Source organism: Grammomys surdaster, unplaced genomic scaffold (assembly GCF_004785775.1).
Source record: "Grammomys surdaster isolate TR1022 unplaced genomic scaffold, NIH_TR_1.0 67, whole genome shotgun sequence".
NCBI lineage: Eukaryota > Metazoa > Chordata > Mammalia > Rodentia > Muridae > Grammomys > Grammomys surdaster.
In genome coordinates, this window is record NW_021604569.1 from 2,205,409 (window position 1) to 2,227,787 (window position 22,379).

Sequence of the window (22,379 nt, forward strand, 5' to 3'; positions counted from 1 at the left end):
CCCCAGCCATCCCTAGCAGCAGAGAACCAAGAGCTCAGGGTCCCGTTGGGCAGCTGAGTGTCGTTTGCGCTTGGCCCTTGCCGGAGGCATTGCGGGATGCGGGCGTCCGGGGCGCCAGCTTCCTCTCCGCTGCCGCTCCCCAACCCCCGCCCATCCTCCTCTGGGCTCTGAAAACCCAAGGATTCCCAGAACAGTTTAGGATCAGCGGCAGGACTACAGCCAGCCGGCGTCGCGGAGCTTTCCGGGAAGGACAGCCACTCGGCGCGCTCCAGCCTCCCTGGGAGCCCAAACGCTCAGCAAGCCCTGGGCAGCTAGGGGAGCAGCGGAGCCTTGGGGTTGAGAAAGGGGGAGGGAAGGGCGTGTGCGTGAGTGTGACCGCGAGGGGTGGCTGTCTCGATCTGAGCGAAGGAGAGGGCAGGGGATTGAGGCAGAGCTCTCTGGGTGTCCCCGCCCGCTCCTGCTCCCCGGCGCCCTTCACCATGGACTTGCGCGGAGTTGGGATGGACCACTGCAGCTACCGGGAGCTGGCTGTCGGGCCCCGGGATTCCGCAGGTACGCGCGCTTGGCTGGCGAGGTAGGATGGCCGCGCAGCGCGATCCCCGCCGTCCCCACGCAGCGGTCCGCGGGAGGTGCCGCTGACTCTCGAAGCGCACAGGGGTGTGGGCGGAGGCCGCCCAGCCGCGCCCGCACCTTCGCCAGTCGTTTCGCCTCTTCCACCCACTCGCACCTAAAGCTGCGCGGATACCATGTCGAAGGCGGCTGGAGGCGCGGCGCCGGCGGCGGAAAGTTGTCCCTCGACTCCGGCCGGCGCGTCGACACCCGCGGGCGTGGAGGATCTATCTAAAGTGACGGACGAAGAGCTGCTGCAGTGGAGCAAGGAGGAGCTCATCCGCAGCCTGCGGCGCGCCGAAGCCGAGAAGGTGAGCGCGATGCTGGACCACAGCAACCTCATTCGCGAGGTCAACCGCCGCCTGCAGCTGCATCTCGGCGAGATCCGAGGGCTCAAGGTGAGTACTGGGCCTGGCAAGAAGGCTGGGCTGGGCGTGGCAGGGATCTGGGAGTCGCGGTGCGAGTAGGGTGGGAGAGCAAAACTTTCTTGTCCCTCCGTCAACAGGTGAGCTTCTCCCTTCTCCCTGGAGCACCCCTTGTCCCCATCTCCAGCCCTTAAAGTTTTCCAAACTTTGGAGGCCCTTTCTTCTCTTCTTACGAGGACTTGGCATCTGGCTTTCTCTGATTTTTCTGAGACTAAAGGAACAGGAACCAAGGATGCCAGAAGTCAGAGAGGGGCATGGTGAGCACAGGGGACCTTTAATGTCTCAAGGAACCAAGATGCTCAGGGAATTAGGTTACAGTACCCCACAGGAGAAGACTAACGAGTTTGCTAGCTCAGTACATCTTCACCTTTAGGGGTCGGGTGTAGCTTCTTCTGCGCCACCACTAGCTTTCTGGTGAGCAGAGGGCAAAGAAAGGACACCACTGCTGGGGATAGGAGAGAAGCCTCGGGTACTACTCGAGGAGCCAGTGTGAGTGTGACTTGGTGCTGGGTGCAGGTGAGCGTGACTTCTGCCTTCAAGTCTTTTCCTAGCCCCCCGTGATTTTCTTCCCTTACTAGGGTTGGTGTCACCTGAAACTGCTTTACTTCCCTGCGTTCTTTCTTCACTCTGGGTATCACATTAATTTTATTAATCATGGAGAGGGGGCAAGTGTAGAAGGCGCCGGGTAAGTGCTCTTAGTGATGCTTTGGTTTTGAGCCAGGTCTATTCCCAAAACCAGGAACTTTGTTTGGAGAGCTCCAATGTGTCAGTCAGGTTGCAGCAGACCCATCGGGAACCGCCCTGCTGCTGAGCACTGCAAACTTCTGCTCACAGCTAGCCTGGAGCCTTCTGGTATTCCTTCCTCTCATTGTTCTGCTTTTGTTTATAGGAAGCCAGACACAAACGAAATCAACATAGGAACCTCAGGGACCAAATTCCCTCCAGGCACAAAATGTTTCTGTCTCAGAGAATAGGCACCATTCCTTAATTGCTCCAGCTCTCCAGCTCTGGGATTCTGGGATGCCGAGGAATGTGAAGGAACAGAGGCTCCAGACTCACCTGTGTGTGGGAGATGGTTTCCTCAGGTCCAAACCTAATGTCACACACTGCCTACAGTGGCTGCAGATATGACTATTCTCACAGTCAAAATCTTTCTCGTTTTAATTTATTAAGAATGAGTATTTGTTAAGTATCAGACTCCTTGGGGAAATGAGAGGAAGGGTAGAATAGAAGGAATATGGTCTTGGAAGTAAGTTTGAAGAATCCTCATTTATCAGGGTGGCAAGCTTGTAATTAATTTCTCAGGTCCTTGTTTTATTGATTAATAAAATGTGAACAGTCAGGTCTATTTCCTAAGGTGCTGTAAGAATAAACTACAATAATGTAGAGAGGTTTGATGCTGGAAACTGTGGTAGTTACTGTCATCAAGAGAAAGTATGAAGTAGACCCACGTGCCTCCAGGAGCTGGGTTTCTTGGCAAAGCTGGTCAGTAGGACTTGCTTGTAATGTGATAGCTCAGTGTTCTCCATGGCTTGAAACACAGTGTGGCTTGGGAGAGTTTTTAATTAACTTCTAAAAATTTCACTCAGATGAAGAACTAATATTAATAACTCAAGAAGTCCTTGGAACTTCTTTTAGGCTCTGTATGTTGACTATATGCAAGTCTAGGAGAGGTCAGGGAGGAACAGCATGAGTAGAACATTATCTGGTCACCCCTCCAGCAGCCTCATTTCGAAAAATAACTATCAGTTAAGAGCAATTTTTCTTCAAGCAGACAGTTCAGAGGTCTGGATTCATGAGCCAATAACACAGGGCTTAGTGGGCTACCTCTTTTTCAAGTTCAGAGTCGATAGAAGTGGTCGCTATGTTGTTCATGCATGGCTTGGATTCCAGAACCCTGACTAGGGAGGGGCATGAGGAAATGGCAGCACACAGACACACAGAAAAGCTGGGATCATGTGAGATGTGCTCACTCAGATGGAGTAGAGCCACAGCACTCCTCAAGCTCAGTGTGCTTGTTATATATGGTTGATCAGGCGGGCAGGATTGTTGCATATAGGTGAACAAGGAGGTGAGGTTGTTATATGTATCTGAACAAAAAGGAACGTTTAGCTCATCTCCTATGGACTGTCTATGTAGGCTGTGAGCATCTGGTGAAGGGGGAAAGTGGTGACACACTGTCATCTTTGCCATCCTTCTGAGTCTCACATGAGGAAGGCTTTGTCACTCCTGTGGGACTGAGGTATTAGGGCCCTTGGCTTTGTTACCAGAATAGTCACTCATGCCTTACAGGTCATTTTCTGTTGCAGAGACTGCCCCTTTTTGTTGTAGCTGTGGTAGAGCCCAGGCTTCTTGTCCATCCTAAGTGTGCTGTGCTTTGAGTACACTTCTGAGGCCACTGTTCTCCCTCCCACTTACCAGTTTGGATGGGAGTTTTCTTGGATTCCATAGTGAGCCATGAATGTGCCTGACCAAATGAGGATAGGAATACTTTCTTATTTTTGTTTTAACTGGAAGAAAGTGATTCCATGTTGGGGGCCTCTAAGGGCCTGGCACTCTTGAAGACTATAAACGTTGGAAAATTGGAACCACAACGACTTTCTGTGACGTGACATTTAAATCATATCTAACTAGGTGGCAGTGCCAGTGTACAGTTTGGTCAGCTTAGGGGAATGATTGGCCCACCATCCTCAGTCTTTTGGTCTCTTCAGTGGCACATTATAATACTACATGAGCTTTTATGAAGGTTAAACGTGACACAGACACAATGAGACCAACGAGTTAAGAATGTTTCTCAAGGTCACACAGATGTGAAATGTCCAGAAAATGATTATCAGATATTCTTTGTCTAGTGTGTGGACACAGAGTCTTGAAGGGAGGAGATGTTGGTTCGAGTACTGTAAGGATCTAAGAACATCTCTGCATACTGCTGAGCCTGGAATCCTGGTGGGGATTGCTTCGAAGGAACTGAGTAGCTACAGATTTGTTGCTTGCATTATGTTAATTTCACCACACTCCTTGTATATATTAGTTTGATAAAACACCGTGACCGTGACAAAGCAGGAAACTGAGAGCTCAGATCCCCAACTGCAATCACAAAGCAGGTAATGGAGATAACAGGAAGTGGCGAGAGAGGCCCTTTGACTCTCAGAGCCCATCTCCAGTGACACACTTCTTCCAGCAAGGCCACACCTCCTAAATGTCTTCCAGATAGAGTAGCAACACCAATGGGAGACTTTGGAGACTTGTTCAGACAGCTGAGCCTGTTAGCGGTGGTAATGTGGGGAGGCATTATCATTTGAATCACTGTATTCCTTAACTACCAGTATCTGCAGAAAAGATGAGAGCTACACGAAAACAATTCTTGTACTGGAGATACAGCTCTTAGTGAGTTGGAATCTTGAGTGGATTTAACTTTTAAAATGTACTTTAGGCACTTAGGGTAATGTCTTGTGGCTTATAGAGATGTTAAAGGGACAGCTAGCTTTTTTTTTTTTTTTGGAAGCCTACATCTTAATGTATCAGAAGCTAGTTCACAAGATTAGTAGTTCAATCTGGTTGCTTCATCAGAGGTTGAAAAAATTAGACCAACACTGAAGACAAATAATATTCCCAAAACATTAATAGTCGGAAGAAGGAGCCATGGAAGATGGGAATGGGCCCACGTTGGCTAGACCACCTGCTTTGGGGTCTTGGAAAAGCGTCCATTTCACTTCTTAAGGAAAACCGACAGCACTTCTGTGCATTACAGTTCTAGATCAGACACAAACAGCCACAGCACAGAGAAATTCAAGTGTTTTCAGGTGGAAATTCATTCAAATGAAGAGCAACACAATTTGAAGTTGATCTCAAATGCCTGGATAGAGCTAAATGTTGAATAATTATTGAATCTTATTAAGATTGATTTTGTTTGGAATCATGTTTTTTTCTGAATACCCAAAGCTTCTAATTTTCTTTAAAGCATCAAGGGCTAACTCTCCTACTGTACATTTCAATATAACAAGGGCTATCTAAAAAGAACATGAGGTTCTTTTTTCAGCAGCTACAGCTGTAGCTTGTTTGGGCAGTAGGCTTAGAGCTTTAAAGAATTGAGATGCCCATAATTATATATTGTGTCCACTGTACGCAGCATAGCATGATATGTTACATATACAGAGACATCAGACGTCTGCTTCTTACATTGTCAGGGCTCTACATGGGATGAAGGTGATGTCTAGTGAATGCTCAGGTATGGCAAAGGCTTCTGTGTTGGATAGGAGAGTCATTTCATCAGGATAGTATTATGGCTCTGGGGAACACTTCTCAGAAAAATCTCTCATATTATGTAACTTCATACCAGTAAGGAGATATTTTCTACTTGAAATACATAATCAAATAGAAAAGGGATTTATTAATTTTCCCTGGCAATGGGAGGTACCTGAAGTATTTCAGGACAGGCTCAATATGCAGAAAGTGTTTTTGAAGACCATTCTGTCAAGGAGTGTTGACTGAGGTTGGTGAGGGAAGACAGAAGACAAGGCAGTGGCTGAAGGTAGGAAGAAGAGGCAGGTTTTCACCTAGCATTTTCCATACATGTTACTACTGTCTGAACTTGCTTTATGATACTCCCTGACTCTAGTGAAAGCTGTAGAATGGTAGATCCTAGGGTCTTGTCAATGTTCATGAAAGTTTCAAACATTTTCACTAGTACCTAGCACATAGTCTATGGTTACTAACTCTTTGTGAGTGAACAAACGAATCGCTATTCATGCTACAGGAGTAGACAGAGACAGAACATTTGAGGCTGTGTGGCACTTGAGGAATTTCGTGCTGTATCCTAAGGGGAATGGGAAGCTACTAAAGTTTCATGGCAGGAGGAAAAAAATTGAGCATTTGGTGGTCCATGTTCCAAAGATTTGTTTGGCTCAGAGATGGAAGGTGAGGGAGGAGATACCGAATGACCCGGTATTCTTATAAAGAGCAATAGGTGGAGGTGACATTTGCCGAGAGATGCACTTCGGGAGAGCAGTATTAGAATAGCAGCAGCTTTGGCTTATGTTAGAGGTGAGGTGCCTGGGTGAATTTCCAGTGGTTATGACCAATGAGGGTGGATAAAATGCCCCTAATGGGGCATCTGTACTTTTCCCTAGGGGCTGAGGAAATGGGTGGCTCCTGCTCTGTTGTATTTGAAAACGTCACATCAGCTTTTTCAAAGTGTTTCCTTAGAACATCTCAGTATTTTCAAGCCACTAGTAACTGTCTTTTCTTTTTTTAATCTCTTCTCTTCTCCTTTCTTCTCTTTACTTCTCTCTTTTTCTTTCACTGGTGTTAAACTCACCAGGGTTGCCTAAATTAGCCTTAAAGTCCTAGAAAGGCTCCTGCCTCAGCCTTTAGGGTTCCTGAGATTGCCCATGTGAGCCACCATGGCACCATCTTTGTTTCTGGAGTGTAGGACAGAGAAACCTTGTCTCCAGACGAATTTCCTGTTTATCAACGTGCTGCTTCCTAATTGCTGGCTGAGCAAGGCTCCTTGAAGCCCAGGCTCTTCTGTGAAAAATTCTTAATTATTATCTCCTAAGCACTGGGATGGGAAACTGAATAAAATAACTGGTAGAGTATTTTGTATGGAACATAACCAGTACCTATAGTTTAACGTTATGGTTATCTTCAGTTTTCAACTTTCTGTGGTCTCTCACCTGGCGTAGTGGTTCTCAGCCTCCCTAATGCTGAGATTCTTTAATATCATTCCTCATGTTGTGGTGACTCCCGCCATAAAGTCATTTTCTTTGCTACTTCATAACTATAATTTTGCTGCTGTTATGAATCGGAATGTGAATATTTTGGAGATAGAGATTTGCCAAAGGGTTCGTAAGCCACATGTGAAAACTACTGTAAGGATTATTCGCTTCTGGGGCTTTCCATATTGAGGGTCTAGATGAAATGTCACCTCTTCTGTCTGTCTCCCTTGAACTTCCATCTCTCTTTTCAGGATATTAACCAGAAACTCCAGGAAGACAACCAGGAACTGAGGGACCTATGCTGTTTCCTGGACGATGACCGGCAGAAAGGCAAAAGGGTGTCCCGGGAGTGGCAGAGATTGGGTCGCTACACAGCTGGAGTGATGCACAAGGAAGTGGCCTTATACTTGCAGAAGCTGAAGGAATTGGAGGTGAAGCAGGAGGAGGTGGTGAAGGAGAATATGGAGCTTAAGGAACTCTGCGTGCTGCTAGATGAGGAGAAGGGTGCAGGATGTGCCGGCAGCCGCTGCTCCATTGACAGCCAGGCCAGCCTGTGCCAGCTGGTGGCCTCCGCTGCCCCTTATGTGCGGGATGTGGGTGATGGCAGCAGCACCTCCAGCACTGGAAGCACTGACAGCCCCGACCACCACAAACACCATGCCAGCGGGGGCAGCCCTGAACATTTACAGAAGCCCCGGAGTGAGGGCAGTCCAGAGCACACCAAACACAGGAGCACTAGCCCTGAACATCTACACAAACCCAGGGCTTCCGGGACCCCAGATCACCCCAAAGCACTGAAAGGACCCAGCCCTGAGCACCACAAGCCCTTGTGCAAGGGCAGCCCGGAGCAGCAGAGGCACCCACACCCAGGGAGCAGCCCAGAAATGCTGCCCAAGCACGTGTTGAGTGGGAGCCCTGAACATTTCCAGAAGCACAGGCCTGGAGGCAGCCCGGAACATGCCAGGCACAGCGGAGGGAGCCCTGAACATCTTCAGAAACATGCCCTTGGTGGAAGCCTGGAGCACCTCCCCAGAGCCAGGGGAACAAGCCCAGAGCATCTCAAACAACATTACGGGGGCAGCCCTGATCACAAACATGCAGGTGGCGGTGGAGGCAGCAGCGGGGGCAGCAGGGAGGGCACCCTCCGGCGGCCTGCTCAAGAGGACTCATCACCCCATCACCGGAATGTCTACAGCGGCATGAATGGTGGGTCAGTACGCGCTGGGGAACTGCTTTGTCTTAGCAGCTCAGTAGACCGTTATGAATGCAGAGGGGATCTCCTGGAGTATTAGGAAGAGGGAAATTTGGCTAAGGGGCAGATAGGTCGGAGACCTAACATTTGTCAGGAATAAAGATCATGTATTTCTTCCCCCTTCTCCCCTTATTTATTTTCTCTTCTACAGCTATCAGCCAGTTGGAGCTTGGATGTGAGGGGTTACAGAGGAAAGGTGAACTGTTCATCTTGTGCTGCTGAGTTGCCAGGGGGAAATCTATTCTTTATTGGATAAAAATAGATCCTTTAGCTGTGTCCTTGAACATTCTCTTAGCTGTATGCTGCTTCTTACCAGACATTGCTTGTGGCATGGTTTCCAGATGAATCCAGTGATTAGCTTATGTACAGGAAGAAATGAATATTTAAAAACAACAATGAAATGTCATGTTCCTAAACTGACTCCATGGGGTTTGCTTAAGTATCCATTCATGTGCCTTTATCTTGTTTTTTTTTTTTTTATTTGTTGTTGTTGATTTTTTAAATTTTCTGTTGGGATGGGGTGAACGCATCAATTGTGACCTTTTTTATTTGCATTAAAATGCAGTAAATGATCCCTTCCCTACTCAAAGCCTATTACTCCTTCACCAAAGTCTCAACCATATTCTGAACCTAATGTACTTACATGGCAGGAGACATGTTTCTGGGTCAGTTAAATGTGCCTGTTTAAAATGTGCACTGTCTGGAGTCTAGGAAGTAGAACATCCACTGTATTTGCTGAGGTGACATTATATTAGAGCTCTTAGCCCTTTTGGAAGAGGCTTAATTTTCTGCAGTCTGGTTCTGAAATCACTTTTAACTTGAAAAAGAAACAATTAAAGAAAATAAAAAAGCTCTACCACCCTACCCTCAGTTCTTTAGCATATGTGTGGTTAGGTTGGTGTGGCCATGATTTTTTTTTTTTTTTTTTTTATCAACTGTGAGGTTTCCATTTAAGATATCTGAGGTTTATCATTCTATTTGAAATCTGCTCCAGAGTCTGTGGACAGCCAGCTCCAAGCAGGGATGGAGGTGGCTGCCAGTTTTTAGTAGTGACACAAAAGGGTGAGTTTTCAATATTGTAACTGGGGATTGACCTGTTGGGTTCCATTTCATCATAATCCTTCTCAGTAGTGCTAAAAGGGACTCTGGAAGCTTGCCGTCCAGTATCCAGTGCTCTGAGTGAAAAGGAAAAGAAGAAGGAGCAGGCAGGAAAAATAAAATACTGTTGGTTTCTTTGTTGTGCACATAAGAGGTGGCTGGGAGAAGCCAGTTCCCTGTTGTACCTTGATAGCTGTGGGCGGCTTGGGCCCCACAGTTCTCCACAAGAGCCCAAAGTCATTTGGAAAGAGAGTTTGGTTGCTGCCGTCATGAGAGGCGTGACTGGTTATGATGTTTGTCTTCAAGGGCCACAGTGGGTTAATGGAAAGGTAAAATTAATGCCTTTTCCATTTGTGATTACTCTTTAATGAGCTTGAGAAGTAACTCTGTGTACTATTTTAAGGGAACTTCTTAAACAAAAACGACTGAGGGAGAAGTGATTCATTTACAAAATGGTTCTTTAAATAAACTACAGTTTGTTATTTTATCTTACTGTGTTTAAAACATTAGTATTATTTTTTATTATTGCATAAGTGTATTAGGTAAAACAGGTATGTTGGCTCTGTACATATAATGTGGCATAATTGATCTAATTAGCATATCCATCATACAAGTCATGTTTGAGGTTTGCTATTTTTTATTTTGAGATATGTAGTATCTTGTTAATGCCTATAGTCATCCTGCTGTGCCTACCCCCTCTGTCCTTCTGTTTGTCTGAAACTTTTAGCTCAGTGATAGAATGTTTATGTAGCAAGTGTAAAGTCCTGAGTTTGGTCCTCAGTTCTGGAAAAAAATCAATAGATCAAATATGCTTGTCTATTCTTAGATCTTTTTCTATCTTGTTCCAATGGGCAATAGTCAGTGTGTCTTTAAAAGTTTTTAAAATTTTTTTATTGCACTATGTTGTTTTCATTATGATTAGGTTATAATGTATTTTAAAATTGAGTGTGATGTCTCCAGCCTTGTTCTTTTGTTTAACATTGTTTTGGATATTCAAGTTATTTATATATTCATTTTAATTAAAAAATTTTTAAAATCATTTATTTGAAAAATATTAGGATTTTGGTAAAGATTATATCAATTATATAATCAATGATTATAGAATATTCTTTAGTTTATCTCTTTTATTTATTTCATTTTTTTTTATAGTTTTTAATATACAGGTCCTTTACTTCCTTGATTTTGTGTGTGTATGTGTGTGTGTGTGGGTGTGTGTGTGTGATATTGGTGGTGTATGCACATATGTGTTCATATATAAAGTTTAGAGGAAAGACATCAGAAGTCATGTGGTATACCTCCTCTTATTCCTCTTATTCTCTTACTGAACCTGGAGTTAGGCTGGTACACATCTGTTTCTGCACCCACACCCTGACTCCCCAGTGTCCAGCTTTCAGGCACATTTTGGGCTATACCTGGCTTTTTATGTGGTTCCTGGGAATTATAACTCAGGGCCTTATGCCTGCTTAGCAAGTGCTCTTACCCAGTAAACCATCTCACCAGACCCTACATTAAATTTATATAGATCTTTTTGCTATTTTTTTTGTTTTTCCTAGTATAAATGGGACCCTCCCCCTTAATTTCCTTGTTGAATAGCAGCTAATATCTAAGAGAATTGTTACTGATTTGGGGACTGTTGATTTAAGTCTTTTAACTTCATCTGATTTGATTACCAGGTGTAACAAGTTTTGTTTTTTTTTTTCCTTTTCTTTCTTTCTTTTTTTTTGTAGATACTTCAGACATTTCTCTATAAAAATCATGTAATCAGCAAACACAGGCAGTTTCACTTCTTCCTGTTCTTCCAGGATGTATTTGATTTCTGCCTTGGCAAGGGCTGTCAGTCCTGCCATAAATAAAGTGGTGGGAGTCGGCATGTAAGAGGAGAACTCACCTTCCGAGTTGAGGACATATACATATGAGGACATAGCTTATACAGCTATCAGTTTATCAAGCTGGTCTTGACTGGACTGAAGCTCATTTCTTCTCTAATCTGTTGACTTCCTTTTTATGAAAAGATGTTGCTTTTAAAGGTAGAGTTTCAGATAAAGGTGATGTTATACATGACTTTTCATTCCCTGAAGTCGGGTAGACTTAGTGGGCAAGCAAATAAATTTTAAAGGTTTGCAGTATAATAACTTAAATCTAGCATGAGTTATATGATTGAAAATTTTCATAGCTACTTCAGTTCTTGTCACCAAGTGTTTTCATTCCTAAGTAATGGCTCTTCTGCGAAGAGTTGATAGTCTCACCAGAGTGTAGTTCCAGTACATGTGCTCTGCATTTTTATTTCTGTAATTAATTGAAAACTGAAGTGGCTCAATGAGATATTTACGGATCATCAACCTGTAAAGTTGGGCATTGGTAACTTGTATTTATTCTGCCATTACAAATTAATTTTTGATATGGATGGTAAGACATACTTTTCCCTACTTTTAAATCCACACACAATTTGTTGTAACCATTGGTGTATGAACAGATAAGAACCAGCCAGGAACTTAATCCTGAATTGCAGATTGGCTGAGTCATTTCCAGAGCCACTCGGTTTGGGGCTGGTGCAAACCGTAAGTGCTGCAAACGAAGCCCTTGCATATTTTTGCATGGAAAAAAAGCACATGAAAGCAAGTGGGAGGATGGTTTGGGCTGTGGCAGACTGAAACTGGTAAACTCTGTGCTGGCAGGGCATTGTCTTCCCAGAGGATGTGTATCCCCGCAACCACACCCACGCACACTAAGGAGATCTATCCGCAGACATGGCTATCTTGGCTGACTGTTTCTCAGCATCTTTAAGTCCTCTCATGCTTTCAGTCCTTGAACTTAATCTGCTAGCTTCCTGTGGTTGTCACACTTGATGTAATCATCTTCATCTAGAAAGCAAAGGGAGATTTTAGATACATTTTTCCCTCTTTAAACTTCTAAGCTCTTTCTCTTTAAATTTCTGAGCTCTTATAATCATTCCTTATAGCTGTTTGAAAAACAACAAAATCAGCGTACGTAGGCACCTATCTCCCAGACTAACCAAAATCTTCGTGCATGGACACACTTCCTTGTGGTTATTTTTACTTTCTAGCTTATAGAGAGCTGAGAGTTCCATTTTCAAAAAATGAAGTAGCGTCAACATTTAATAGATTTCAACATTAAGGAATATTCCCATTTATTAAAATTGCTTATTGGAGTCTAGATTTGTAATTATAGAAACCGTGAATAGCTGTTTCTAGCTATAAATATATACAAACAGAACCTCAAACATTGAAAAGATGGGTTTTATTTGCCTGATTCTGTCAAAATGGGACATTGAGTTGAGCTTTCCAAGGAGGTACTGGTATCTCCTTTTTCAAGTATTGCTTGCAGACACCAGCTGGAGGGCCTTTATTGTTCAGCAGGAGCAGCACCAGCAGCTCTTCTCTGTTGTTGATCTCGGACAGAGACAGTTTACCCACTGAGCATTGCCAGTGAGTCAAATAGTTTTAAAAACAAACAGTTAAACAAATCTTTGATTGTCATAAAACAAGAAGGAAAACACAGAAGGAATAGTAGCCTTTATGATATTCTTTATTCATTTGAAAGCAAGAGGGACACAGAATGTCCTTTGAACAAATTTTTTTCCTTTTTCTTTTGTTGATTTTTATTTATTTATTCTCTCATATACTGTGTACTGACTGCAGCTTCCCTTCCCTCTACTCCTCTTAGTTCCCTGTACCTCTCATCTCCTGCAGGTTATACCTCCAGAGACATAAACTGAACACCACACAACAAGATTCAATAAGACCAGGCACAAGCCCTCACATCAAGGCTGGTGAGGCAACCCTTTGGAAGGAAAAGAGTCTCAAGAACAGGTGAAAGAGTCAGAGACATCTCCTCCTGCACTGTCAGGAGGACCCCCAAACACCAAACCAAGAAATATATATAGTGTCAATATCACACATACCCATATACTCATACAGGTTTCACATTGCCTCTTCAGTCTCTGTGAGCCCCATCCTGCCTACCTGATTCAGTTTGTCATGCTCTCTGTGTCCACAGCCAATCTGGTTCCCACAATTCCTGCTCTTCCTCTTTTGTGGGGTTTCCTGAGCTCTGAGGGAGGTAACCTAATGGAGACCTCCAACCTGGGCTCTCTCTTTGCTAAATATTTGGCTGTGGGTTTCTGCCTCTGTTCCTATCAGCTGCTGGAGGCAGCCTCTCTGATGATGGGCTAGGGCTGGACTAGGCACTGATCTATTTGTATAGCAGAACATCACTGGGATTTATTGATTTTTGTTGTTGTTGTTTTGACAGTTGTGTTTGGTCTATCCTAGGTCTCTGAACTATGCAGCGTCCAATTTCTGGTCATACAGTCAGTGTTCAGCATGAGCTCCTTCTCCTGACATAGGCCTCAAATTAAACCAGTCATTGGTTGGCTGCTCTGACAAGTTCTGTGCCACCATTGCTTCAGCACTATAGAAGGCAGGACAGGTTGCTGTTCAAAGTTTTTATGGCTGGATGGGTGTTACAGTTCTACCACTAGCCTGGTTACAGAATATGACTGCATCAAGCTATATAGCCTTCATTACTAGGAGTCCTCACTAGAGTCACACTCACAGAATCTTGGGAGTTTCCACTACACTAGGTCTGATTCCATCAATTAGCATGTCTATTCTGATGCCAATACCATGTAGCTTTTATTACTAGAGCTTGAAATCAAATATGGTGATCAACATCTTGAAGATCTATTATTGTTCAGAATTGTATTAATGATTCTGGATTTTTTGTTTTTCCATATGGAGCATTGTCCTGTCAAGGTCCACAAGGAATTATGAAGGAATTTTTATGATTGCATTGAGCAGGATGGCCATTTTTACTATGTTAATTCTAGTAATCCATGGTCAAGGGAGATCTTTCCATTTTATGATTTCTTCTTCAATTCTTTCTTCAGATCTTTGATGTTTTTGTCATACATGTCTTTCACTTGCCTGATTAGAGTTATTATCCCAAGATATTTCATATTATTTGAGATTATTATAAAAGTGTTGTTTTCCTGATTTCTATGTCAGTCAATTTGTATATAGAAGGGCTACTGATTTTATTTTTATTTTTTATTTTTTATTTAGTTTTGTATCCAGTAACTTTTCAGAAAATGTTTTTCAGTTATAGGATTTCTCTCGTGGAATTTTTAGGGTCATTTATATATACTATCATTATCTTCTTCAAATATAATACTTTGGATACAATTTGTATCCTTGTGATCTCCTTCAGTTATCTTATTGCTCTAGGTAAAATTTTAAGTTCTATATTGAATAGATATGGAAAGAGTAGGCAACCTTTCCATGTTTCTGATTTTAGTGGAATTGCTTTGAGTTTCTCTCCATTTAATTTGATGTTGGCTATAGGCATTCTGTTAATTGTCTGTTATGTTTAGGTATGTCCCATGTATCCCTAATCTCTTCAGTACTTTTATGAAGGAATGTTGAATTTGTCAAAGGCATTTTTTTGGCATATAATGAGATGATACGCAGGTTTTTTTCTTTCAGTTTATTTATGTGATGGATTATATTTACTGGTTGCCATGTGTTGAACCATCCTTGCATCTCTGCGATAAAGCGTATTTGATTGTAGTGAATGATCCTTTTGATGTATTCTTGGATTTTGTTCACAAGTATTTTATAAGTTTTGAATCTTTGTTCATAAGGAAAATTAGACTGTTATTCTATTTGTTTGTTGATTTTTTTTATGTGGTTTGGGTATTAGACTAACTGTAGCCTCATAAAGTAAATTGGGAAGTGTTTATTCTGTTTCTATTTTGTTGAATAATCCAAGGAGTATTGGTGCTAGCTTTTCTTTGAAAGCCTGATAGAATTCTTCAGTGAAACTATCTGGCCTCAGGGTTTTTTGTGGCTGTTGTTTGGAGACTTTTAATGACCGCTTCTACTTTACCAGGGCTCATAGGTCTATTTCCATTCCTTATCTGTCTAGCTTAAGCTTTGACAAGTGGCACCTATCAAGAAAGTTATCTATTTCTTAGATTTTCCAATTTGGTGGAACACAGGTTTTAAAGTATGTTCTTTCGATTCTCCTGACTTTGCTGGTATCTGTTGTTATCCCGTTTGTTTCTAATTTTGTTAATTCTGATATTTTTTTCTCCATCTTTTAGTTAGTTTGGATAAAGGTTTGTCTATCTTGTTGATTTTTCTCAAAGAATCAATGCTTTGCTTCATCGAATTTTTAAAAATATCATTCTCTTCATTTCTATTTTATTGATTTTAGCCCTCAATTTGATTAGAACTTTGAGGTATGCTGTTGAGTTGCTAGCATGAAATCTCTCCAGTTATTTTACATAGGCACTAAGTGCTGTGAACTTTCCTTTTAGTACCACTTTCATTGTATTACACGAGTTTGAATATGCTGTGTGTTCATTTCATTAAACTCTAGAAACTCTTTAATTTCTTTCTTTATATCTGTCTTGGCTCATTTTTAATTCAGTAGAGGGTTAGTTTTCAGGAGAGTTTGTCTGCTTTCTGTTGTTGATAACCAGATTTAGCTCATGGTGGTCTGGTAGGATGCAGGGAATTATTTCTATTTTCTTATATATATTGAGACTTGTTTTGTGTCCAAGTTTATGATCAATTTTGGAGAAAGTTCCATGAAGCACTGAGAAGAAGGCATTCTTTTGTGTTTGGGTGAAGTGATTTGTAAAGATTCTGAAAGGTTCTGTTAGGTTCCTTTCTTTTAATGTCAATTAGCACTAGCATTCCTCTATTTAGGTTTTGTCTGGATAAGGTGATCCAACTATCAGTGTGTGAGCATCAGTATATAACGTAAGGTTTGGTAGTGCTTCTTTCACAAAAGTGGGTGTCCTTATATTTGGGACAAAGATGTTAAGAATTGATACATCATGTTGATGGATTTTTTTCCTTTGACTACACAGTGTTCTTTGTTATGTTTTTAATAAAGTCTTTTTCTTTTTTTGATATTAAAATGGCTGCATCAGCTTGCTTTTCAGGTCCATTTGATAGGAATATCTTTTTCCAATCCCTTACCCTGAGGTAGTGGGTATCCTTGATGTTGAGATGTGTTCCTTGAATACAGTAGATGGATGAGTCTTGTTTTCATATCCATTGTGTTAAACTGGGTCCTTTTATTGAGGAATTGAGTTCATTGATAGTGAAAGAGATCAGTGGTCAATGATGTTAGTTCCTATTGTTTTTTATTGGTTTTGGTGTTGGTGGTGTTGGTGGTGGTGGTGTGTGTGTTTCCCTTCTTTTGGTCCTCTTAGTGTGAGATTATTTATTTCTAGTGTTTTCATATGTCTAGTTAACCGTGGTTTGGATTTTTCCTTCTGGCACATTATGTAAGACTGGATTTATAGATAGATATTGTTTAAATTTGATTTTTTTCATAAAATGTTTTATTTTCTCTATGGTAATTGAAAGTTTTGCTAAGTATAGTCACCTCTGCTGGCCTCTTGGTCTTTTAGAGTCTTAAGCACTTCTGTTGAAGTTCTTCTGGCTTTTAGTGTCTTCACTGAGAAGTCACATGTGATTCTAACTATTTTATGTGTTACTTGATCTTTTTCCTTTGCAGTTCTTAATATCCTTTCTTTGTTTAGTATGCTTGGTGTTTGATTATTATGTGATGAGGAGATTTTCTTTTCTGGTCCAATATATTTAGTGTTCAGTATTCTTATTGTACCTTGATAGGCATGTCACTCTTTAGGTTAGGAAAATTTTCTTAAATAGTTTTGTTGAATATATTTTCAGGGCTTTTGAACTGGTATTCTTTTTCTACCTCAATTCCTATTATTCTTAGGTTTGATCTTTTTATAGTGTTCCTGATTTATTAGATATTTTGTCCCAGGAAGTTTTTAGATTTTAACATTTTCTTTGACAGATGTATTCATTTCTTCTATTGTAATTTCAATGACTCTGATTCTCTCTTCCATCTGTATTATGTTTATGAAACTTGCCTCTGTAGTTTCTATTCACCTATCTAGCTTTTTTTATTTCTAGATACTCCTCAATTTGTGTTTTCTTTATTGCTTTTATTTCTATTTTCAGGTCATGAACAGTTTTATTCATTTCCTCCAACTATTTTTCTTTTCTTTCTTTAAGGCATTTATGAATGTCCTCCAATTTCCTTGTTTGTATTTTCCTGGGTTTCTGTAAGAGATTTATTCATTTCCTCTTTATGAACCTCTATTACCTACATAAAGTTGATTTTAAGGTCTTTTCCTTGTCCTTCAGGTGTGTTGAAATATTTAGGGCCTGCTGTGGTAACATAGCTGGTCTCTGGTTGTGATATTGCCTTGGCTGTTGTTGGTCATGTTCCTATGCTAGTCTCTAAACATCTGGGTCTAGCATGATTATATTGCTGATTTCTGAGTTTCCTTTTGTTGGGTGTGTGTTTTATTCCTTTATTTTATTTTATTTTATTTTATTTTATTTTATTTTATTTTATTTTTGTTTCCACTCTGGTACTCTGCTGTTTGTGGCTTATAGTTGAGCAGGGTGTTTCCATCAGAGTTAGGGGCTAGATTTCTTGCAGTCTCTATGGCTTCTGGTTGAACAGGTGATGTCTGCCAGAGTTGAGGTCTGGAATGGGGCAACAAGGAGGATTGGCATGATTGGGAGTAGGGTAGGGGGCACTGAGATAGGGCAGATCTGTGGGCAGGCAGCGTACCTGATATTCTGCAGTCAGAATGGCTTCTTGTTGAGTTGGGGTTTTCTGCCCGAGTTAGGAGCTAGAATATAGGGATCAGAAGGGAGGGAGGATTGAGGATAATGGTGAGGAGGGGTGCACCAAAAGAATCAGGGAGGTTCAAGGGTAGATGGCCTACCTGGACTTCTTGTAGTCAGTTTGGCCTCTGTTTGAGCAGAGGGTCTCCACCTGAGTTCCTTTGAGAATATTTTAATGGACAATAACTGTGTCTTCCTTTCTCATTACCCTAGCCACCTGGACATATGAGAAGAAATTCTCTTTGGCATAAGGCAAGGTCCCTTTAGAAATGCTTTTGGTCACATTGGTAGGAATGCCAGAGTTATAAGCCTAGCTCTTGAAAGTTTCTTGTTCTTGTGTTGACAGTTTAGAGACTCTATAGATATAGACAGAGAGGTTGTGTCTCCCAACAACTCTGTCCACAGGAGAAAACTGCATCTAGACACTATCACTCTTTCTAAGTTGGAAGAGAGCAAAATTAAGACAGGGTTTTCTACATGAGTCAGGCGAGTCTGTTTCCTAGTCCACCTCCCCAGTGCTGTGACTACAGGAAGCCCTGATTCATGAAACTAGTCTTCTAGGAAGTGCTTTCCAATTCAACTGCAGACTAAATTTACTCTATCTTTGAAAATATCAGTGGTGGAAGCCTTTACTCAAGTATGCATATGATGCTGACTGGGTGCTCACCCTGTACACTGCCAGATATCACTCACTAGTGATATGAATGACCAGTCCAGGGGAAAAGCACTCCTCCTGTGTTTTCCCTTAGGAAATCATAGGAGTTGTAGCTTTCTTCAAACACTAAAGTATCCTGGGAAGAAGAAAGTTTATTTTTTTTCCTTTGAGTAACTCTATGAGTGAAAGGACTAAAAATAGAACACAGGATTGGTGAGTCTTCACTCTTCTCAACTCTACGTCAAGGCTGTCTGAATGTTCAACAGCTTTGCAGTAAAGAAAAAAAAAAGAAAGAAAAGAAAATAATCTATGCTTTTGTCTGGTAGAATTGTTTGACTAGATTCATGGAAAGGCTGTCATGTGAGCAGGGGAGGACTGCTTTAGTGTTTAAAGGTTGTGCCTTCAGCTGGGAAATGGAATATAGCTTTCTAATTTGTTCACAGTAGTGCAAGCCATACAATGCTGAGTATTTCCCACATGACAATGCTGCATTTCAAACCTCCCACAATCTTAGATGTTACACTACTCCTAATTTTATACTAAGGTTATTATGAGTAAGGAAAAACATGACAAGAGTAGCTTCATCTGTGAGAGTAAGATAACCCGTGTAGGAGGAACTCTGCAGGATTTCTCCAGAGCAAGGTATGCAATGGTGTACCATAGCAGAAATGATCATTCTTAAAAATCTGTTGTTTTGCTTTAAAAGCCAGAACATTACTTATCCATGTATCCAGACAATAGAAATTGAATTTATCTCGAAAGATCTTTAATTTTGAAATGTTAGAACTAAATTTCATCTCTTGTATGTTGTGTTGTGTTAAATAGTTAATGGAATGCATAGTGCTTTTTCTTAATATCTTAGCATGTTTTGGTAATCTTATTTGTACTTTGATGGGAAATTATTGAAGAAGTTTTAAAAAGTAGAATTAATGTACCATATTTACTTCCATGTGTAAAGCATTTCACATTAATCATAAAAATCATTTGAATGAATGACATAAAAATCATAATGAATCTAAGAGGCAAGCAATTGGAAAACTTAGATGGTTTAGCTCAATTTAAAATGTTTTTAAAAATTAGAATTTATTGTATTATACTTGTATGTATAAAGCTTGGTACATTAATCATAAAATATATTTGACATAAACTTTTTCAAATATTTTGATTCATGAAAGTAGCAGAGTATCTGAGAGGCCATTGGAAAACTTGGAAGGTTTGGAAATGAAACAGTTGTTGGTGTGATTGGTTCTCACCTCCCCTGAAAGTGAATCCACAAAGCTGTGTATGTTCTGTAAATCTACTTGGCCAGTCTTTTCTGTAGGAAGATCATTTGTGTTTGCTTATGTGTATGTATTTATGTACATTTTGATAACATAAATATTGTATCTGAACTATGCCAAACACTGAGATGATTGTTTAGTCAAGCAAATATTAAAACGTCTCTGGCACCCAGCCACATGAGTTGTTGCCGTGGATTCAATCAAGAATCTCTTTCCACTGATAGAAAGCCTACTCTTTTACCCCTAATTTAAATCACTTAAATCTGTCTATGTTCTGATAAATTTTAGAGGATATAATAGAAATAATAGGGTCGTTGAATTAATTGGAACTTAGAACATGACAAATACAAACCTCTGTGCTGTTGAGTGTCACGAGGTAAAGACTTTTAAAAAGTGACCTATGGATGTAGATGGATGGGTAGATGTTCATCCTCACAAGAACAAGCAAATACTGTGGGGACATGAAAGACAGAACTCCCTACTCAGGAATGATACAGTCTTCCAGAAGCGTTGTTGTAAGGATCGCAGTTAAGCTCCAGTTAGAAAGAGAAATGTGAACCCAATTTTTTCCAGACTGAAATTTCTGACAGTAGTCTTTAATATTTCCCAAATTGCATTCATATCCCTGGATGGATCCCATGCTATCAGTGGTACTATCTTCCATCCTCAGCAGGCTTCACTCATGTTGTTGTTTCTTTTTTTTTTTTTTTCCTTTTTTTTTTTAATTTCTTTTTTTTTTTGAACATGAAATGCTTTTTTTTTATAGCATGTTTTACAAGGGGAGGGGGTAAGAGGGTCCAGGTGGTGGAAAAGTACAAAATCTTCTTGGCCTGTGCCTTGAAACATGTCATGGTCTATATGGTACACTGCCTTGAATTATGATCTACCTGCAGTTCTTCAGAAGATATGGTACACTGCTTGAGTTATGGTCTCCCTGCTATTCTTAAGAAGACATGGTACTCTGCTTTGAGTCTATCTGCAGTTGCTAAGCAGGATCTTGCAGTTGCCAAGCTTCAGAGGACATTGTGCAGGTGGGGAAAGGTAGGGGGTAAGGGTAAGGGCGAGGGTCCTGGCTTCTGGCATCTCCCCCTTCTCTGTTTAGTTAGAGAAGGCATCTTATGTTCAATCCCAACTATGTGAGTTTTGAATTTGGATGTCTAATTATGGGGGGTCTTAGACAAGTTCACAACCCCAAAACACTGATGTGAGACGAGTCACATCGATGGTCGAAGGCTTTAGGCTGTCAACGATGGGCAACGTCAAGGGACTCTGATGTGGGTGAAAGGAGGGTGAGAGCCCTGTCTTAGGCCATGTAGGCTGCACCCACTCCGAGCACCACGCACTCCTTTTCGGCTGCATTGGGTGGGCCCCTGGGAAGTGGACCTACAATAATCCCGTCATTGGACTAACTCACAGCCATCCTAGTCTCTTGTAAATGTTCAAGTTACCAACCATTTGTCAGTTTGGGGTGTAATATTGTCATAAAGGAAGGCTCCCCAATGTTAGCGGCCATATCAAGGGTGGCCTTGGTTTAGGAAAAAGCCAATTTTTGTTGTGGTGATCAAGAGGCCAAGCTCTCTAGCGAGAGAAATGAGGGCAAAGCCAGGCATACCAGGAACCCTTCTGGAGGGCGTGGAAGTCTAGGGGTCGACCGTAGGGGGAGGCAGGGGAGCTGACAGCTGTGTCAGTCTCCTGCGGAGTCACTTCTGGATCCTCTGCAATTTTCAGCTGATGGTAATGAACTTCAACTGCCTTCTTGATGGCAGCATCAACCTGGTTCCGTGGACGACAGGTCACGGGCGATGATCTCTGTCTTGCTCAATCTTGATGTCGTGCGCACATCCTCTCAATGAGGGTCCGTCCGGATGGGTCCGTGCCTTGAGCCCCACGTCTGGGTGCCACTTGACCCGACCGGCAGGTCCTGGTTATTCGTGGGGGTGAGGAGGACTGCAACCTGCTATTCTTCAGAAGATATGGTACACTGCTTGAGTTATGGTCTCCCTGCTATTCTTCAGATGATATGGTACACTGCTTTGAGTCTATCTGCAGTTGCCAAGCAGGATCTTGCAGTTGCCCAGCTTCAGGGGACCTTGTGCAGGTGGGAAAAGGTAGGGGGTGAGGGTAAGGGCGAGGCTCCTGGCTTCTGGTCCATCTGGGTTAGAACTTCTAATAGCAGGCATCACGGGTGATTCAATTTTACCTGGAAAGAAAAAAGAAGGGGATTCTCAGGGAGATTTCTCTTCCCTGGATGTAAATTGTTATTCATCGTATTTATTATTGGGCCTGGCTTTGTGAGGGTATCTGGGATGCTGCGTGAGTTCAAGCTCCTGGGAGTCCCTGTTTTTCTTGGTTTTCTGCGGTTGGGTACGGAGCTGCTGCCTGCGACCTGCTCTAGGCTCGGTCCCAAACCGGAAGTCCCATGTTGTTGTTTCTAATAGTCTACTGTAGCTGGGGAAATTGACAGCCACACTGTCTATAACTGTGTGTATGGAAATGAACAAATGACTTTGAGCTGTTCTGTGAGTAAAGGGTCATCTCTGTATTTGCCATATTTCCCTTTTTTCCCTCTGTTTTTTCTTGTTTGCTTCTCCCTCCCTCCCTCCCTCCCTCCCTCCCTCCCTCCCTCCCTCCCTCCCTC

General features: G+C 41.9%; 1 protein-coding gene across 5 annotated transcripts in view; it reads left to right on the forward strand.

Annotated features, from left to right (window-relative positions):
• The first annotated feature begins 309 nt into the window (after positions 1 to 309).
• The window catches only part of Ccdc85a (coiled-coil domain containing 85A), a 184,185-nt gene continuing 162,115 nt past the window's right edge, over positions 310 to 22,379 (forward strand). For 4 of the 5 annotated variants that reach the window (XM_028778292.1, XM_028778300.1, XM_028778305.1 and 1 more), the window contains exons 1-2: positions 747 to 1,007; positions 7,003 to 7,957. In XM_028778292.1, coding sequence (XP_028634125.1) covers positions 747 to 1,007; positions 7,003 to 7,957 — 1,216 coding nt within the window. Of the gene's footprint in view, positions 1,008 to 7,002; positions 7,958 to 22,379 lie in introns of all 5 variants that reach the window. The other variant, XM_028778284.1, reaches the window with a different exon arrangement.